Source organism: Erpetoichthys calabaricus, chromosome 15 (assembly GCF_900747795.2).
Source record: "Erpetoichthys calabaricus chromosome 15, fErpCal1.3, whole genome shotgun sequence".
NCBI lineage: Eukaryota > Metazoa > Chordata > Cladistia > Polypteriformes > Polypteridae > Erpetoichthys > Erpetoichthys calabaricus.
Genome location: NC_041408.2, coordinates 56,330,042 through 56,347,096, shown reverse-complemented (window position 1 = coordinate 56,347,096; position 17,055 = coordinate 56,330,042). Strand labels below are relative to the sequence as shown.

Here is a 17,055-nt window from a genome sequence, read left to right as displayed (position 1 = left end):
GGAAGAATTTCTTAAGATTTGTGTGAAATTTACCCTTAACAAGTTTCCAACTTGATATGGTCATAAGGTCCTTACTTTACAGCTTTTGTCAATTTTCATAAAGCGTTTGACTCAGTTGATCGAGCTGCCTGTGGGACATCCTGAGACTTTGCGGGATCCGCACAAAGTGGCTGGATATCATGGCTGACCTGTACACTGGTACTGTGAGTGCCTTGCAGAGTGGAGGCAGAACCTCTGCATTTTTCCCGGTTGATTCTGTGGTGTGTTCTTGCTCCTACTCTATTTGAATGCTTGCATGGACTGGTTGTGGAGTCCAACAGCTTTGGGGCATCTGTTGGTGAAAAAGAATTCACTGATCTTGACTTTGCCGATGATGCTGTGATCTTCGTGGAGTCAATGGAGGCTCTTGAGAGACTGAGTGAATGAGTCTGAGTGTCTAGGTCTGCAAGTGTCCTGTATAAAAGCCAAGATCCAGGCCTTTAATGACTTCTTGGGCACAGCCATCAGCAGAGTGTCTGTGTGCGGAGAGAATGTCGACCTCATTGGGAGGTTTACTTACCTCGGCAGCGACATTCATGTCTTTGATGAATCTTCTTATGAAGTCAGTAGACCGATTGGAAGAGCATAGGGTGAGGTGGGGGGGTATGAGGTCGCTGGAAAGGAATGTGTGGTGCTCCTGATATCTCTACAAAAGGACAAATGTCCACTTTACACTCCTGGTGCTCCCTGTTTTGCTATATTGTTGGGAGACATGGACGCTATCCAGTGACCTGAGACGAAGACTAGACTCCTTCAGTGCTGTGTCTCTTCAGAGAATCCTTGGGTACCGTTGGTTTGACTTTGTGTCGAATGAGCGGTTACTCATGGAGTCCTGAATGAGGAACATTACCTGCACTGTAAGGGAGTGTCAGTTACGGCACTATGGCCATATGTCATGATTCCACGAGGGTGATCCGGCTCACAGGATTGTCATTGCTGACGACACGAATGACTGGACCAGGCCAAAGTGATGCCCACATAACACCTGGCAGCGGCAGTTAGAAGGGCATTCTCTGGGGAGGACTGAACCACTTGTTTGCCTGGGGAGTCACCAACTGGGATCCCAAACTGTTTTGCTGTGTGGTGGCTGTGGCAATGCGCTGTACCAGTGCATGCTCCCCAACCTGACCTGACTTGAAGTTTCCAACCGTGTCCCCGTGTTCTTGAGGAACTTATTTTAAAGTCACAGTCTTTATCCACTGGACTAATTCCCTTCATAATTTTAAACACTTCAATCATGTCTCCTCTTAATCCCCTAAAAAGGCTCAGCTCTTGTGATCTTTCCTCATAACTTATCCCCTATAGTCCTGGAATCAGATATCCCAACATGGCGGCACAGTGGCACAGTGGGTAGCGCTGCTGCCTCACAGTCAGGAGACCTGGGTGGAGTTTGCATGTTCTCCCCGTGTCTGCGTGAGTTTCCTCTGCATGCTCCGGTTTCCTCCCACAGTCCAAAGACATGCAGGTTCGGTGTATTGGCGATCCTAAATTGTCCCTAGTGTGTGCTTGGTGTGTGTGTGTGTGTGTGCGCCCTGCGGTGGGCTGGCGCCCTGCCTGGGGTTTGTTTCCTGCCTGTGTTGGCTGGGATTAGCTCCAGCAGACCCCCATGACCCTGTAGTTACGATACAACGGTTTGGATAATGGATGGATGGCTATCCCAACATATTAACATATCTGCAATATATTTTGAGATATATCACATACTGTATGTATATCAAGATATCTCAAATACATTTTGTCATATCTCAAGCTGACCTTCCATGCATTTTAAGACATCTGAAATAAATAAATATGACGCAGATATTTTGAGAAATCTAAAAATCCCTTCTTGTTACATTTCCGATTGCTTCAAAGGGACTTCCTGCTATTTTAAAATATCTTGAAAGGCAATTTAGACGTTTCAAAATGAGCAGGAAGTTATTTTGAGATATCTTGAAATGCATTGTGGATATCTGAAAATGGACTGGAAGCTATTATGAGATATTTTTGAGGTAAAGCTCCAATTTCTATAAATTTCTAAAGTGGCTGTAAGCTGCTTCAGTTCATGGGTGGACAGATGTGTTGATCACCAACCTCAAAGGTCTCAAGCACTTTTCATATTCATGTTTTTGGACATTTTCTAGCAAGGTTTCATACAGTGCTTAACTACATACATGTTATTCCTAATATAATAATAATAATAATAATAATAGCTATAAAACATGTGGCTTTTTTTGGATGTTTATTGTACCAAGATGGCATTTTTTCCATTTCAGCTAATCCTGCCATCTTGTGCCCGTTACTTCTCTACCAACAGAGCTGTTACTGTCAGAGATGCATCCACAGGAAGGAGACTTTTCAGTTCTTATTTGCTTATATTAAACTTAGAGATAGATACTCATTTATTGATAAAGGTTGTGGGTGCCAGAAAGGAAGGATAGGCATCCTGGCCGAGATAAAGGAAGGACTGATACCCGGCCATAATAGAAGGACTCGGTGAACGGGCTTCACAGGGGCAGGTCATTCCCCCACACGACAGGTGGCAGTGGACTAAACCCAATTATAACACCCACACGGTAGCATTGGAGTTGAAGTCCGGAAACACAGCCCTGTTGGAATTTTTGGGCACCACCAGAGGGTGCTGCTGGTGGAGGACTGCCCTGGTTGCCACACAACCCAGAACTGCTACAGACGGCATGGACTGCAGACTGGAAGCAGTTCCTGGGTTGACTTTAAAGAGAGCTCGCTGACTCACTTAAATGAGTCACGGACAGGAGGCAGTGGGCAACACTCCATTAGAGAAGGAAGGAGAATTGTGTGTTGATGTATTTTTACTGGGGCAGCACGGTGGTGCAGTGGTAGCGCTGCTGCTTCACAATAAGAAGACCTGGGTTCACTTCCCGGGTCCTCCCTGCGTTGAGTTTGCATGTTCTCCCAATGTCTGTGTGGGTTTCCTCCCACAGTCCAAAGACATGCAGGTTAGGTGCATTGGCGATTTTACATTATCCCTAGTGTGTGTGTTTGTTTGTTCCTGCCTTGCGCCCTGTGCTGGCTGGGATTGGCTCCTGCAGACCCCCGTGAGCCTGTGTTAGGATATAGCAGGTTGGACACTGACTGACTGACTATTTTCAGGAAGGTGTTTATGACAAGCAAAATCATTTATTTGAACCTGGAATTGTGTTCGGTATTACTGTGTCTGTGGTTTAGGGCTCAGTGCTGCCCCCTTATGGTCATCAATTTCTTTTTTTTTATAACTGGTATTTCATATGTTGCACAGATAAAATATAAGGAACGTGAATGAGAAAATGACAGAGTAAGTATAAAATGCGGAATATGTAATTTGACTTCTGTAAAAACAGTGTTGTTGTAACTGATTTAGACAATCTGCAAATAACAGAGTCCATATTTAAATAATGCAACATTTCCAAATCTGGTGAAGCCAGAAGGCCACCGTGGACTGGCGCCAATCCCAGCAGCACCGGGGGAAGGCAGAGAAGGGCCCTGGAAGAGACACCAGTGCATTGTAAGGCCCACTCACAGCTGCATGTCATAGCTTAAAAATCCAGGTTCTGTGATGGCACTGTCTGGTTCTTTACTGGAAGCTGTGTTTCCTCATTGAGCCATTGCTTGACAAAGCACCATTTCATCCTGGGAAGGGGTCCTCTGCATAAGAAGTCGGTTCTTTCTGCTTTGAAAAACTTTCTAATATGAAGAAAGAAAAACTGAAGTCTTTAATGTTTGGTAGGCTACCTAACAGGACATTAACAGATTAAGAAAACCAGGACTTGGCCTGTGTAATTGTACAGTCTTTGTACAGTATTTGGACAGTGATAGAATTTTCATAATTTTGGCTCAGTGCGCCACCACAATGGATTTGAAACAAAACAACCAAGATGTGATTGAAGTGTAGACTTGTAGTTTTAATTCAAGGGGTTTAACAACTACATTGTGTGAGCCACTTAGAAAAGACAGTCGTTTTTATACCTGATCCTCCCATTTTCATGGAGCTCAAATATATTTGGACAAACTAACGTAATCATAAATACAACAATAATTTTCAATACTTGGTGGAAAATCCTTTCCAGTCAATGACTGCCTGAAGTCTGAACCCATGGCCATCTCCAAGTGCTGGCTGTCCACCCTGCTGATGCTTTACTGGGCCTTTACTGCAGTTGTCTTCAGGTGCTGCTTGTTTGATGGACTTTCCATCTTCAGTTTTGTCTTCAGCAAGTGAACTGCATGACCAGTTAGGGTGAGGTCAGTTGATTGGCCATTGAAGAATCTTCCACTATTTTACCTTGAAAAGCACTTGGTTTGCTGTCACTGTTTGTTTTGTCTCATTGTCCATCTGTACTGTGAAGTGTCGTCCTATCAGTTTTGCAGCATTTGTCTGAATCTGAGCAGACAGTGTCGCCCTGTCCACTTCAGAATTCATCCTGCTACTTCTGCCAGAAGTCATATCATCAATAAACACCAGTGACTGACTTCCATTGGCAGCCATGCATGATCAGGTCATAACACTGCCTCCACAGAACATGAGCCATTCCTTCCCTTCTCCATATTCTTCTATATCCTTCATTCTGGTATATATTGATCTTAATTTAATTTGTCCAAAGAAAGCTGTTCCAAAACTGGACTGTTACTTCTTTTTTTTAATATTTCCTAACTAAGTCTAATCTGCTCTTCCTATGCTTGAGGCTTACCAGTGGTTTGCACTTTGTGATAAACTCTCTGTGTTTACTTTCATGAAGTCTTCTCTTTATTGTAGACTTTGGCAGTGATAGGTCTACCTCCCAGAGAGCGTTCTTGGTTTGGCTAAATTTCATGAAAGGGTTCTGTTTCACCAAGAATTCTGTGAACATCCAGCACAGTTGTCTTCTGTGGTTGTCCAGGCCTTCTGGAGTGTCTGAGCTCACCAGTGTGTTCCGTTTCTTTAAGAATGAACCAAATGGTTGATTTGGCCACTCCTGGTGTTTCTGCTGTCTCTCTAAACAGTTTGTTTTGTTTTCTCAGCCTAATGATGGCCTGTGTTTACTTGCATGGACAGCTCTTTGGACCTCATATTGAGAGGTCACAGCGACAGCTTCCTGAGCGCCCTCTTCTACGCAGTGGTGTGCTGGGGAGGCAGCATTAAGAGAAAAGATGCCTCACGTATGGACAAACTGGTGAGGAAGGCAAGCTCTATTGTTGGCATAGAGCTGGACAGTTTAACATCTGTGGCAGAGCGAAGGGCGCTCAGCAGGCTCCTATCAATTATGGAGAATCCACTGCATCCACTAAATAGTATCATCTCCAGACAGAAGAGCAGCTTCAGTGACAGACTGCTGTCACTGTCCTGCTCCACTGACAGATTGAGGAGATCGTTCCTCCCCCAAACTATGCGACTCTTTAATTCCATCCGGGGGGGTAAACGTTAACATTTAACATTATACATAGTTATTGTCTGTTTTTCACCTGCATTATTATCAGTCTTTAATTTAATATTATTTATTGTATCAGTATGCTGCTGCTGAAGAATGTGAATTTCCCATTGGGATTAATAAAGTATCTATCTATCTATCTATCTATCTATCTATCTATCTATCTATCTATCTATCTATCTATCTATCTATCTATCTATCTATCTATCTATCTAAATGGAAATTCTACACTTTGAATCAACTCCTGACCATCTACCTGCTTCATAGTTAATGAAATAATGAAGGGCCTGCTCCCACCTGGCTATGGAACAGCACATCAGTCAAATGTGCAAAAACTTTTGAGCCCCTGGAAATGTTAGGACCATGTATAAAAATGGCTGTCATTCTTAAATGGCTCATATGATATTTCTGTTAAACTCTTTGCATTAATGCCTACACTTCAATCATGTAATGATTTCTTCATTTCAAATCCATTGTGGTGGCATAAAGAGACAAAATTGTGTCACTGTCCAAATACTTAAGGACCTAACTGAATGCAGCAATCATGACCTATTGGTATTTCACAAATCTGTTACCATCTATTCATTCTTGTTTACTACATGAAGCCTTACGGATCTAAAAAAGTAAAGTTTGTTTCTGAAACCTTCATGTGGACGGGTCTTTTAGGAACTATAAATGGTTCTGTTGTGGCATCACTAAAAACCTTTTATTTCTAAGAGAGTAATGAGATGAGAAACCCATGCGCACTTGCGCATTCGCACACGCGCTCTCTCCTTTGTCTCTCGCGCGCACACACGCACACGCACAGGTCCACGGGCAGAACTTGCAGACTCCGCACTGCTAGACGCCCGAGTCGAGAGCCTGAGTTGACGCGCTAGCTCATATCAACACACAATTAAATATTATATAAAACTTAAACAACTCCTCGTTTTCAGTGCCAACCTTTACAGCATTGGAGCCCCAGCACGTACCTTTGAAAGTAATGCCCGCAGTACATCCCGAGTAACATCTTGGCGGCGACGGGACTCGGCGTCATTTTATTGCAGCACAGAAGGACGGGGGCCAGGAAAGCAGGCAGCTCCTGGATGAACCAGGCGACTTTTGCCCCAAGCTCGGTACCTCCGGCCATCGTTTTTCTGTAGCGGCCGTAACTGAAGGCATTGCGTACAAACACCTGTCGGTAACAGAACAAGACGCCTGCGAAAGCGAGAGCCATAGCATAGGTGAAAACGAGACCTTCGCAACACTGCATGGCTGCCAGCCGCTCTGCTGCCAGTCGCCTGCTGGTCTGTTAGCGCGGATCTGCCTGGTGGTTTGCCCAATTAATGTGACGGTTGGACATCACGTTTCGTAAAGCAAAGAGCTTCCTCTTTAGACACCAACAAGGAATGCGGTGAATAACTTGCTTGTTTTTTTGTTCTCTTCATTACTTTCATAACGGCGAAGGCTTTGCTTCATAAATTAGATAGATAGATAGATAGATAGATAGATAGATAGATAGATAGATAGATAGATAGATAGATAGATAGATAGATAGATAGATAGATAGATAGATAGATAGATTTGTAAGGCACAGTATATAGATAAGACAGACAAGCATGAAAGGATAGATAGATAGATAGATAGATAGATAGATAGATAGATAGATAGATAGATAGATAGATAGATAGATAGATAGATAGATAGATAGATAGATAGATAGATAGATAGATAGATAGATAGTCCTCAGTGTTAGTAATATATATAAATTCAAAATAGGATTTTAGATTTTTTTTTTGCAAATTTAGTAAAAATAAAACACTGAAATTTCACATTGACTCAAATACTCAGACCCTTAAACTGTGGCTGAGGTGCATCCCATTCTATTGATGATCCTTGAGATGTTTCAACACCTTGAAACGCGACATTTGGAGTCCACCTGTGGTTACCTTAATTGATTGGACACGATTAAGAAAGGCAAACACTTGTCCATAGAAGGTCCCACGGCTGACAGTGTGAGAAAAAATAAGCCATGAGGTCTACGGAATTGCCTGCAGAGCTTAGAGACAGGATTGTATCAGGGCACAGATTTGGGAAAGGCTACGAAAAACTTTGTGCAGCATTCAATGTTCCATAGACCACAGTGCTCTCCATGATTCTTAAATGGAAGAAGCTTGGAACAACCACAACTCTTTCTGAAGCTGGCCACCCAGCCAATTGAACAATCATGGGAGAAAGTCCTTAATAAGAGAGGTAACCAAGAATGCAATGATCACTCTAGCTGAGCTCCAGAGAACTTACAGTATATGGAGATGGGAGAAATTTTCAGAAGGACATCCATTCCTGCATCACTTCATTAATCAGGGCTTTATGACAAGAGAGGCCAGATCATATATGAAAGCCCATTTGGACTTTGCAAAAAAACACCTAAAGAACAGATGGGGAAAATCAAGATTCTCTGGTCTGATGAAACCGAGAAGAGTGTCATGTCTGCTGGAAATCTTGCACCGCTTATCACTTCTGCAATACCAGATCATGATGTGTATCAGAGTAAAACCCAGCCATGATGTCAAAGGAATTTCCTGTGGAGCTTTGAGACAAGATTGTGTTGAGTCACAGATCCAGGGAAGGCTACAAAAACCCTTCTGCGGCATTAAAGGTTTCTAAGGCCACAAGTGGCCTTCATACTTCTTGTGGGGAAGTGTGGAACAACTATGACTACATACAGCTGGAGACCTGACCACACTGAAAAATCAGGTGAGAAAGGCGACCAAGAGCCCGATTTGGCCAGAGAAACACAGACATAGACATAGTCTGAGGACTCTCAAACTGTGAGAAATAAGACCCTCTGTTCTGATGAAATAATGATGAGCATCATTTCTGGTGGAAAGAAGGCACTGCTTATCACCTCTGCAACACTATTCCAATGGTGAAGTATGGTGGTATCAGACCAGGGAGTTGTTATTCAGGAGCAGGGACTGACAGACTAGTCAGGGTTGAGGGACACTGAACTGAGCAAAGTACAGAGATATTCTTAATGAAAACCTGATCCACAGTGCTCTGGACCAAAGGTCCAGTTGACCCTATGCTCAATGCAAAAACAACTCTGGGAATATTCATGAGTGACCCAGCCAGAGCTTACACTTGAACCCAATCGAAGATCTCCTGAAAGACCTGAAAATCCCCAAATCCAGGTCTGCATGTGAAGTTTGAAGTGTCCAAGAGAACCCCAAGCTGGATTTGCTATCAAAGGGGCTTCAGCTAAGTAGTGAGTAAAAGTTCATGTGGTCAATGTAATATTTCAGTTTTTCATTTTCAATAAATCTGCAATAAATTCTAAGAATTTTGTTTTTGCTTTCTCATTCTGTTGTATTGAGTGTGACTTGATGAGGGAAAAATAAATTTAAATGAGTTAAGCACAAGGCCACAATATAACAAAATGTGGAAAAGTGAAGGGGTCAGAATATACTGTATACAAGTAAATATGCAAATAAATAAGTTAAATATAATGACATATTAGCATACATACTGTATTTCATGAAATTCAGTTAGATTTTCATAAATCTGGGTCTGTGTCACCACAATGGATTTGAAATAAAGCAATCATCATGTGATTGAAGTGTAGACGTTCATCTTTAATTTAAGGGGCTTGCTAAAAATATCGTATGAGTCCACTTTAGTGATGTTGAACTTTGCATCATGCTCTATGTACTCATGTAGAGTGAATGCCTTATGAAATGAACATCAGCATGCAAGAATTAATTTGTATAAATTCAAACTGGCTGCTGCTGGCAATGTACGCAGCTCACAACAGCCAGGCGGGATATATTCAACAAGAAGCAATAGTTTCTCTAAAATAACAACGTATCCTCTACTTGGGCTGCTTGCCCCCCTACCCTAGGAAGTTCTTTGGAATTCACTGAAACGTCTGCAATATGAGACTTCAGCATCAGCGTGCTTTATGAGCGCTAGGGGCTTGACTAGTGCGAGATGTACTGTACAGTAATATTCCAAGAAAGCAAATCCAAGAGAATGCTGGAAACGTGAAGCAAGTCCATCTACAGAAAGCTCACACATTGGCTCACAGCAGCCGCCTGCTTATTTACGTGGATTGTGGTCGCTGTGTGACTCCGCTTCAAAGATTTTCAGAATTTCATCATTGTCTGGCTTTGTGTACAGTATGTGAATTAGGTGCAAGCAAGGAACAAAATCTTATTGTTCCTTCCTGATATGTGGAAATGTGTACTGTGTAAAATCCAAAATGTGTTACTCATTAGATACTTAATGCTGTAATTAAAAAAAAAATATATACTTTTGACAAGGATAATAAATCTAACCGACAGCATGGGATCCACCAAGTTAAAGAAAGTTCAAAGTATTCAGGCAACATTCAGTATGGACTGCAGCAACTGGTGAGCACCGTTTGTAAGAATCTGCCAAAAGGATCATTTGAAAATGTTTTAAGTTGACAATGAAAGAGTAGGGCCGCATTAGCATGCATCTGCAATGTGTTGGAAATGTGACGTTTTGTTAGCGGTGCTGTTACCATGTCATGATTTGCTTTCTTTTTCATTTCTTCTTTGTTGGTTGCAGTTCATTTTTGGTGTTTTTAATAGTGTTAGCGTGTTTCTGATGCTTGTCTGTTTCATTGTGTGGGTGCTGCATGATGTTTATCGGTTGTTATGGCAACCAATGGGCAGCGTGTGATGGCACGTAGGTGAGTGTACAAAGGGGTCAGACTGTTTGATTTATGGATAAACAAAGACTTTCATGGTGGTCTATGATTTAGGTAGATGTTCTGGTTACTTAATCCCTGGCTATGGTTTTTTGATTTGGGTATTCGTGAAAGACAGGACAGACCCCCACTTTCAGATTAGGTTTAGTTTTTGACTTACATTTCATCTCCAGGTCGCTATTAAAAGTCCCCTTGGTGTCTCCAATCACACAGGTGAGGGCAGTGGGTAGAGCTGAGATGATGTTGAGGAAGAAGGAAGAAAATCAAGCAAGGACGGAGCAAATAGTAAAGGAAACCAACCGAGAAGTTGAAGTGTGAGCTAAAAAGTCAGGCAGGGTGGTCCGCATAGTGATAAAGAGAACCAAGTCCAATACCCTTTGAAAAACATCTTTGGAATTTTGACATGAAACTTAAAAGTAAATAATTGGATATGGCAGTGGTTCCCAAACTCAGTCCTGGGGACCCCTTGGGGCTGCAAGTTTTCATTTCAACCAACTTCTGCTTTTAATTGAACTGCTAAGCTGTTTTTTCCCAGTTTCTATGTTTTGGGGTCAATGAAGAAATGAGAAAAGTTAAGTGAATTAATATATACTGCTCAAAAAAATGAATAGCATCAAGTCAATGAAACATCTGGGCTATTGATCTGGTGAGCTAAGTAGCAGAGGGGGTCGTTAATCAGTTTTGGCTGCTTTGGTGTTAATGAAATTAACAACAGGTGCATTGGAGGGGCAACAATGAGACAACCCCAAAAACAGGAATGGTTTAACAGGTGGAGGCCACTGACATTTTTCCCTCCTCATATTTTCTGACTGTTTTTCACTCGTTTTGCATTTAGCTATGGTCAGTGTCACTACTGGTAGCATGAGGTGATACCTGGACCCTACAGAGGTTGCACAGGTAGTCCAACTTCTCCAGGATGGCACATCAATACATGCCATTCCCAGAATGTTTGCTGTGTCTCCCAGCACAGTCTCAGGGGCATGGAGGAGATTCCAGGAGACAGGCAGTTACTCTAGGAGAGCTGGACAGGGCCCCTCGTAGAAGGTCCTTAACCCATTAGCAGGACCGGTATCTGCTCCTCTGGGCAAAGAGGAACAGGATGAGCACTGCCAGAGCCCTACAGAATGACCTCCAGTAGGCCACTGGTGTGAATGTCTCTGACCAAACAATCAGAAACAGACTGTAACATCGTTCAGCATGACCAGTTTGATGGTGGGTCAGTGATGGTCTGGGGAGGCATATCCATGGAGGGACGCACAGACCTCTACAGGCTAGACAACGGCACCTTGACTGCCTTTAGGTATCGGGATATAATCCTTGGACCCATTGTCAGACCCCATGCTGGTGCAGTGGGCCCTGGGTTCCTCCTGGTGCATGACAATGCTCAGTCTCATGTGGTGAGAGTAACCAGGCAGTTCCTGGGCGATGAAGGAATTGATACCATTGACTGGCCCCCACACTTGCCTGACCTCAATCCAATAGTACACCTCTTGGACATTATGTTTCGGCCCATCCGATGCAGCCAGGTTGTGCCTCAGACTGTCCAGGAGCTCAGTGATGCCCTGGTCCAGATCTGGGAGGAGATTCCTCAGGACACCATCCGTCATCTCATTAGGAGCATGCCAAACGATGTTTTCAGGCATGCATACAAGCACATGGGGGCCATACAAACTACTGAGTACGATTTGGAGTTGCTGCAATGAAATTTTGGCAAAATGGATGAGCCTGACACATTATTTTTTCACTTTGATTTTCGGGGTGTCTTAGAATTCAGCTCGCTGTAGGTTGATAATTTTCATTTCCATAAAACGATGTGGCATCCTTTCCTTGATAACACATTACCCAGTCCATATCAGTAGAGATATCCAGCAGGATTTTTTTTCCCATTGAGATCTGAGGTGTTTCAAAGTGTTCCTTTAATTTATAATAAATAAGTGAGCGGCCGACTTGACCTCCATGGGTATGCGTGCTCGCGCAGCTGTGGGAGGTTGGTGAAGTAGTTGGGACGAGACACATCTGCACGTGAGGGTGCGGTCTGTCTTAATTGCTTCATCGGCTTTGTGTGGTGCGAGATTGAGCAGCTGCACCCATGGAGGCAAAGAACGGAGAGCTGTCACGAGAAAAGGAAAAAAAGATCGATTGGGGAAAAAAAATTGGTCAGTGAAAGATCAGGCAGTTGGGGACGGATGAGCGAAAGAGAATGATTGGGAGTAAGAAAGAGAGACTGAGGTTGATAAAAGGGATGACAGAGGCAGCAGGACATGAGCAGTGTGCGGGTAGACAGAGGCAGGCAGCCAGAAAGAAGAGCCCCAGGGGGGAGCGTAGGATGGATGCTCGAAGGGGCCTGAAGGGGGTCAACATAGCTGAATATTGACAAGGAGCTGAAGTGACCCAGGGCCTCACAGTGGGCTCCCGTGTAAGTCTGGTTAGAGGCAGCGGGAGATGAAGGGAGCAAAGCGAGGTTTGTATCGGCACAGCAGATGCGCCAAAGGGGGCATTCGTGTCGAGAACCTGGATCGAGGGGTGGCCATGCCTGTCTAATTCTGCTGATAGATCCATAACGGTTGAGCCAGAGAGACATCTGTTTGTAGAAGGAGTCACCAGAGCTGACACATCTTGTAAAGATACACATGTTGTAAAGATTTTACCTGTCACAGAGTTTAACTTCGTTTTACCGGAACATGTTTGTGGATAGGGCAGCACGGTGGCGCAGTAGGTAGCACTGCTGCCTCGCAGTTAGGAGACCCGGGTTCACTTTCTAGGTCCTCCCTGCGTGGAGTTTGCATGTTCTCCCCGTGTCTGCGTGGGTTTCCTCCGGGTACTCCGGTTTCCTCCCACAGTCCAAAGACATGCAGGTTAGGTACATTGGCGATTTTACATTGTCCCTAGTGTGTGCTTGGTGTGTGTTTGTGCGCACCCTGCCGTGGGCTGGCGCCCTGCCCGGGGTTTGTTTCCTGCCTTGTGCCCTGTGTTGGCTGGGATTGGCTCCAGCAGACCCCTGTGACCCTGTAGTTAGGATATAGCAGGTTGGATGTTTGTGGATATTTTAACCTCCTGAAATTTCTCCAGTTTTAAAGGATTATTTACTTCTTGAGATTTTAACCACACTATTTTAATAAGCACCAAGGCACTTTTACACCTGCCCAATGCTTTGTGTGTTGTGTCCTCATTTGCCGGCTCATCACTTGGGTATGTTAATGGCAGTAGCGGATTCAAGAGGATCCCGAAAGCAACTGGGAATGTGGAGCTGACCCACACAATCACAACGGGTTAGAAAATAACTGACCGATGACAGATCTGCTCAAGCCTGCATGCTGTCCAAGTCCCCCGTAACAATTTATCTCATTGTACAGCCATTGTAAAAATACCTCACACTGTTTCAGTGTGGTGCAGAGGTGTCACCCACTGTACTCCGGTTCCAGTTCAGGTGGATCGTCGTGTGCTGGGTGTGGCAACCTCTACATTATCTGCCCTTCCATCCAGGTTGGTATCATCTGCAAACGTATTGATTATATTCTTGTCCAGATCGGTTATGCATATCAAAACGTGCAGCAGGTGTGACACTGACCCTTGAGGGACCCCACTTTTAACATCACCTCATTGTGAACAAGTTCTTTTCACCGTAACCCTTTGGTACCTGTGTCTGAGCAAATTTTGAACCCGTGTACAGAGCATACCCCGCATTCAAATTCTTTTAGTCTGATGACTAACCTTTTAAGTGGTACCTTATAAAAGTCATCTGAAAATCAACATAAATGACAGCATATTCACCTCTCTGATCGTAATCTTTTGTATCTTCCTCATTCAATAACAACATATCAATAGAGTGGAAGCAAACAGAAGAGGAGAAGGAGCTTTATTAATGATAAATACATTGTGGGATTGTTAAAAAGCTTGTGAACGTGTCTCTGGGTAATAAAAATCTTACATTTTATCTCTAAACTGTGTTGGGTTGAGTTGTATCTGATGTTTGGGGCTCACACTTTCATTTGGTATATCTAACCATTTTGCCTGCCTCTATCCAAATTTTGTCTCTTCTCTGCCTCTCGGCGATTTTACTAATTTAGAAGAAGCCGAAGGGCACTTCTAAGGAGGTTTTGCATCATATCGCCATGCCTGTTTCTTTTGACTAAGCGCCTGACTTGCCTCTTTTGCTTTGTTCATTCTGTTCTTCCCTTTCTTCCAGCATTTTGACTTATTTCCTGTTCTTCGCTCTGCTCTGCCTCAGTTTGCTCCTTTCAAGTAGTTTTGTCAATTTATTATCTCAGCATTCTGGCACCAACGACCAGTATCCATCCATCCATCCATTGTCTCCCGCTTATCCGAGGTCGGGTCGCGGGGGCAGCAGCTTGAGCAGAGATGCCCAGACTTCCCTCTCCCCGGCCACTTCTTCTAGCTCTTCCGGGAGAATCCCAAGGCGTTCCCAGGCCAGTCGAGAGACATAGTCCCTCCAGCGTGTCCTGGGTCTTCCCCGGGGCCTCCTCCCGGTTGGACGTGCCCAGAACATCTCACCAGGGAGGCGTCCAGGAGGCATCCTGATCAGATGCCCGAGCCACCTCATCTGACTCCTCTCGATGCGGAGGAGCAGCGGCTCTACTCTGAGCCCCTCCCGGATGACTGAGCTTCTCACCCTATCTTTAAGGGAAAGCCCAGACACCCTGCGGAGGAAACTCATTTCAGCCGCTTGTATTCGCGATCTCGTTCTTTCGGTCACTACCCATAGCTCATGACCATAGGTGAGGGTAGGAACATAGATCGACTGGTAAATTGAGAGCTTCGCCTTGCGGCTCAGCTCCTTTTTCACCACGACAGACCGATGCAACGCCCGCATTACTGCGGATGCCGCACCGATCCGCCCGTCGATCTCACGCTCCATTCTTCCCTCACTCGTGAACAAGACCCCGAGATACTTGAACTCCTCCACTTGGGGCAGGATCTCGCTACCAACCCTGAGAGGGCACTCCACCCTTTTCCGGTTGAGGACCATGGTCTCGGATTTGGAGGTGCTGATTCTCATCCCAGCCGCTTCACACTCGGCTGCGAACCGATCCAGAGAGAGCTGAAGATCACGGCCTGATGAAGCAAACAGGACAACATCATCTGCAAAAAGCAGTGACCCAATCCTGAGCCCACCAAACCGGACCCCCTCAACACCCTGGCTGCGCCTAGAAATTCTGTCCATAAAAGTTATGAACAGAATCGGTGACAAAGGGCAGCCCTGGCGGAGTCCAACTCTCACTGGAAACGGGTTCGACTTACTGCCGGCAATGCGGACCAAGCTCTGGCACTGATCGTACAGGGACCGAACAGCCCTTATCAGGGGGGCCGGTACCCCATACTCTCGGAGTACCCCCCACAGGATTCCCCGAGGGACACGGTCGAATGCCTTTTCTAAGTCCACAAAACACATGTAGACTGGTTGGGCAAACTCCCATGCACCCTCCAGGACCCTGCTAAGGGTATAGAGCTGGTCCACTGTTCCGCGACCAGGACGAAAACCACACTGTTCCTCCTGAATCCGAGGCTCGACTATCCGACGGACCCTCCTCTCCAGGACCCCTGAATAGACTTTTCCAGGGAGGTTGAGGAGTGTGATCCCTCTGTAGTTGGAACACACCCTCCGATCCCCTTTCTTAAAGAGGGGGACCACCACCCCGGTCTGCCAATCCAGAGGCACTGTCCCTGATGTCCATGCGATGTTGCAGAGGCGTGTCAGCCAAGACAGTCCTACAACATCCAGAGCCTTGAGGAACTCCGGGCGTATCTCATCCACCCCCGGGGCCCTGCCACCAAGGAGTTTTTTGACCACCTCGGTGACCTCAGTCCCAGAGATGGGGGAGCCCACCCTTTGAGTCCCCAGGCTCTGCTTCCTCATTGGAAGGCATGTTAATGGGATTGAGGAGGTCTTCGAAGTATTCCCCCCACCGACCCACAACGTCCTGAGTCGAGGTCAGCAGCGCACCATCCCCACCATATACAGTGTTGACACTGCACTGCTTCCCCTTCCTGAGACGCCGGATGGTGGACCAGAATCTCCTCGAAGCCGTCCGAAAGTCATTCTCCATGGCCTCCCCAAACTCCTCCCACGCCCGAGTTTTTGCCTCAGCAACCACCAAAGCCGCATTCCGCTTGGCCTGCCGGTACCTATCAGCTGCCTCCGGGGTCCCACAGGACAAAAGGGTCCTGTAGGACTCCTTCTTCAGCTTGACGGCATCCTTCACCGCCGGTGTCCACCAGCGGGTTCGGGGATTGCCGCCACGACAGGCACCGACCACCTTACGGCCACAGCTCTGGTCAGCTGCCTCAACAATAGAGGCACGGAACATGGCCCATTCGGACTCAATGTCCCCCACCTCCCTCGGGATGTGGTCGAAGTTCTGCCGGAGGTGGGAGTTGAAGCTACTTCTGACAGGGGGCTCTGCCAGACGTTCCCAGCAGACCCTCACAACACGTTTGGGCCTACCACGCCTGACCGGCATCCTCCCCCACCATCGAAGCCAACTCACCACCAGGTGGTGATCAGTTGACAGCTCCGCCCCTCTCTTCACCCGAGTGTCCAAGACATGTGGCCGCAAGTCCGACGACATGACCACAAAGTCGATCATCGAACTGAGGCCTAGGGTGTCCTGGTGCCAAGTGCACATATGAACACCCCTATGCTTGAACATGGTGTTCGTTATGGACAATCCGTGACGAGCACAGAAGTCCAATAACAAAACACCGCTCGGGTTCAGATCAGGGGGGCCATTCCTCCCAATCACGCCCTTCCAGGTCTCACTGTCATTGCCCACGTGAGCATTGAAGTCTCCCAGCAGAACGAGGGAGTCCCCAGAAGGTATGCCCTCTAGCACCCCCTCCAGGGACTCCAAAAAGGGTGGGTACTCCGAACTGCTGTTCGGTTGC

At 45.7% G+C, this 17,055-nt stretch overlaps 1 protein-coding gene across 2 annotated transcripts in view; it reads right to left on the bottom strand.

Annotated features, from left to right (window-relative positions):
• The window catches only part of srd5a2a (steroid-5-alpha-reductase, alpha polypeptide 2a), an 84,310-nt gene that overhangs the window by 34,988 nt on the left and 32,267 nt on the right, over window positions 1–17,055 (bottom strand). Inside the window, exon 1 of one of the 2 annotated variants that reach the window (XM_028821108.2) lies at window positions 6,410–6,717. The exons of the other annotated variant lie outside the window; for it this stretch is intronic. Within the exon in view, the coding sequence (XP_028676941.1) occupies window positions 6,410–6,690 (281 nt within the window). The 5' untranslated portion in view covers window positions 6,691–6,717. Of the gene's footprint in view, window positions 1–6,409; window positions 6,718–17,055 lie in introns of those variants that run through there. 2 annotated transcript variants of the gene reach the window in all.